Below are 3,471 nucleotides of genomic sequence, written 5' to 3'. Positions count from 1 at the left end.
GGGAAAGGAATTTTCGTAAATTAAGTCATATTGAAATTTAAATATTTTGTTAATTTTCATCCATTAGGTTTGCTTAAAGTCCATGATGCTGGCTGTACTATGCTTATTAGGTACAATTAAGGTACAGTACACTGTACACAGTATACAGTACTATGTTAAGGTACATCCTACATACAGGTGTTATGTCCTGTAAAAATATCAGAAAGGGCTCACTTTTATTCATCATTGCAAAATAAAAGAGCTTCAGAGGCTTTAAAATGCAGCCTCGTGCAGGTACTATGGTAACAGTGGCGAAAGGGACCCCGAGGCAGGGGCCTTGGGTCAGTGAATGAGGACTGTGGATCCAGGCCGGGAGAATGAGAGTAGCCTAAGCAACTGTCCCTCAACCCAGGCCTCCCCCTGGCCACTGGGAGCCTCCATGGAGGGAACAGGGACTTTCCTTAGGAAGCCTCAGAGCCACCTATGTGACAGCCTGTACCCCTGCCATCCAGCTCCCAGGGCCTGGCCCAGCTTCCTTGGGTGGGGCCTCCTTCCATGGCTTCCCCAGAGCTCGCCACCTGGGGGCTCCCTGTTGCCCCCTGTTGAACTCCCATTGGTCCTAGGGTGAGGACTCTGTGAAGGTCCCTGGAGCCCCTTCCGGCCCTGGCCCCCACATCCAGCAGGACTCACCACACTGGTACAGAGGGCAGCAGAGCTCCGTGGTGTTCCTGTCCACGGTGAGCGCCTCCCCTTCCTGACACTCGGGGATGGGATCTGGACAGTCGCCACAGGCTGAGGGGACAGAAGGGCCACCGCTGTCACAGGAAGTACCTCTTCTGGGGAGCATGGTACAGAGCAGGTTGCTGGGGGAGGCACCTAAATCCCAGGTGTGACAGGAGCCAGACTCATAGCATTACTGAACCAAACTTGGGTCTGCTCACCTGTGTGCAGTACCACCAATCTCCTGACACTGGCATGGGATGAAGGAAAGTGCAGCGTTTATTGCAGGCACCAAGCAAGGAATTTGGGTCTTTTGAGCATTAGCCACCTGTTCTCCTTGCTTGGCACCTGCAATAAACGCTGCACTTTCCTTCATCCCATCCCAGTGTCAGTAGATTGGCTGTACTGCATGCAGGCGAGAGGACGCAAGTTTGGTTCGGTAACACTAGCAGTGTTCCACAGTCCTGTGTGACCTGTCCTGGAGGCAGAACCTGGAAGTTCTCTCTCACATCCACCTAAACTCTTATTTTCCTGTGCTCCAATTTTCCTGTGCTCAGTAATGTATGGGGTGAAGCGGTGGTGGTTTCCTCTTCTTCCTACACTTCCTTTTGGACAGAGATCTCACCCTTCTCCCTGTGCCCACTCCACCAGAAGATCCCCACCCTTTCCTCCCAGCCACCCAGGGAAGCAGGGGTGAGGAAGGAGGTGGCTGTGATCCAGGCATGCATGTTAACATCTGATGGCATGTCGACCCACCACAGAAGTAGAAGGTGCAGCACGAATCCCCCAGGCGGCCCGCAATCAGGGTCTGGTCCTGGCGACAGCTGGGGACCAGCTCTGCCTCACACAGGTCTGGGTCACACTCTGGGGAAAAGACAGAATTTTGGCACTGGGAGCAGACCCTGCATGGCCACACCTGGACCCCCACCCTAGCTCTGCTTTAATCTCCAGCCAGAACCCAGTCCCCAGAGCTGTCCTTGCTCCCCTCGCCCGGCTGCAGGGCTTCCCTGCCCCTGGGTGGTAGGTATCCTCCCCTATCCCCCACGCTGGGACCTCTCACCACAACTGTAGCTGGGGCAGCAGGAGTCCTCCTGGAAGTGGGTGAGGAGTCGGTGGCCTGGGCTGCAGGTGGGGGCGAGGCCCTCACACAGAGTCTGGTTACACACTGGCCCAAGGGCCACAGGGACTGTCACCTGGAGGCTGGGACTCCCTCAGCCCCCAGCAATGCCCAGCCCCTGGACACCTGGCCCCCAGTACTTCCCCTAGCCTCCAGGACCCATGTTCTTGGAGGGGGCCTCTGAGGGTCACACAGGGTCCAGGACTGAGACAGAAGAGCAATCAGAGTTAACGGTCATTGAGCTGGGCCATATGCCCACTGCTGTTCTGCTAGATCAGTATCAACTTCTGTCATTCTCATAACGACCCAGAAGGTGGGTACTATTATCAGCCTCATGTTACAGAATTGACCGAGGCACGGAGGATGTTAAATGATCTCCTGAGGTCACAAGGCTGCAAGGTGGTGGGGGGAGAATCCACCAGGCTGCCTGGCTCCAGAGCCCGTGCCTTTAAGCCATGCCCCACACTGACTCATAGGGCACAGCTCCCCTACCCCACCGCAGGTCCTCCACTCCCCCCAACACACCCCCATAAGACATTTTCATTTCTCCAGGCCTTATCCTATCCATCAACGTTAAGAGGCAGAGCTGGAGCCTTTTAACCATCTTACAGTTGAGGTCTAGGGAAGTTCAGGGTGGGACTCACCGCAAACAGTCCCCAGGCAGCAGGGATCCTCAGTGGGCAGGAGCAGAGCCACCTCCCCGAAGCGCGGGCAGATTTCAGGGCGGGGTCCTGGGCAGCCTGGTCCCACTGGGACGATGGTGTCCGGAGCTTGGCACTGGTGCTGAGAGCAGCCACTGAGGGAGCTGTTCCAGGTCTCCCCCAGGGCCCGCGGCACCCCTGTGCTGTCCGTGCAGGCTGCAGTGGGCATGGCGGGGTGCAGGGGACTGAGGAAGGTGGGGAGACCCAGACTGTCCCAGGCCAGACCCTCCCTGGGAAACTGACCACCCCCAGAGTAGACCTGGAGGGATGCAGGGGGCCTCAGCCATGGGTAGCAGGAGGGTGAAGGAGACCCTAGGTTGAGGAGAGGGCCCTGCCCAGGGAGGGCAGGAACCTACCGCACTTCTCCTCAGGGATGCAGAACCCCGAGCGGCGCCGGTGCAAGATAGTGCCCTCAGAGCAGACACAGCCCTCGCCCAGCACCTGGCACTGCTCTGGGTCCAGCGGGCCCAGCATCCCATCCTGGCACGTCTCAGGGGGCTCACAGGCTGCCACACATGCCTGGTATGTGGAGTCGCTGGGGCACAGGAAGGCTGCAGGGGCACAGCAGCGGGCACCAGCCTGAGCTCAGACCCCAGGCAGAGTGAGGAAGGGGCTCAGAGCATCATCTGTGCCTCAGCAGAGAGAGCAAAGGGTTTTAGTGCCATTGCCTCCTTCCTCTAGATCAGGAGCCAGCAAAGCACAGCCCACAGCCCAAATCCAGCCTGCTGCCTGTTTCTGCAAATAAAGTTTTATTGAAACACAGCCACACCCATTCATTTACCTCTTGTATCTGGCTGCTTTTGTACTACAAGAGCAGAGCTGAGTAATTGTGACAGAGACCATATGGTCCCAAAAGCCTCAAATATTTACTATCTGGTCCTTTACAGAAAACATTTGCCAACCCCTTGCTATAGATCAGTGTTCCCAAACTTTTTTTTTTTTTTTTTTTTTTTT

General features: G+C 56.3%; 1 protein-coding gene across 1 annotated transcript in view; it reads right to left on the bottom strand.

The window, feature by feature from the left end:
* OTOG (otogelin) overlaps nt 1-3,471 on the bottom strand; it is a 93,270-nt gene that overhangs the window by 10,691 nt on the left and 79,108 nt on the right. Inside the window, exons 44-48 of the mRNA XM_007458796.1 lie at nt 2,874-3,068; nt 2,461-2,673; nt 1,760-1,864; nt 1,456-1,563; nt 670-771 (exon numbers count right to left, since the gene is read on the bottom strand). Coding sequence (XP_007458858.1) covers nt 670-771; nt 1,456-1,563; nt 1,760-1,864; nt 2,461-2,673; nt 2,874-3,068 — 723 coding nt within the window. The remainder of the gene's footprint in view (nt 1-669; nt 772-1,455; nt 1,564-1,759; nt 1,865-2,460; nt 2,674-2,873; nt 3,069-3,471) is intronic.

This window comes from Lipotes vexillifer, unplaced genomic scaffold, assembly GCF_000442215.2.
Source record: "Lipotes vexillifer unplaced genomic scaffold, Lipotes_vexillifer_v1.1 scaffold892, whole genome shotgun sequence".
Taxonomy (NCBI): domain Eukaryota; kingdom Metazoa; phylum Chordata; class Mammalia; order Artiodactyla; family Lipotidae; genus Lipotes; species Lipotes vexillifer.
This window is presented reverse-complemented; position numbering and strand designations above follow the sequence as displayed.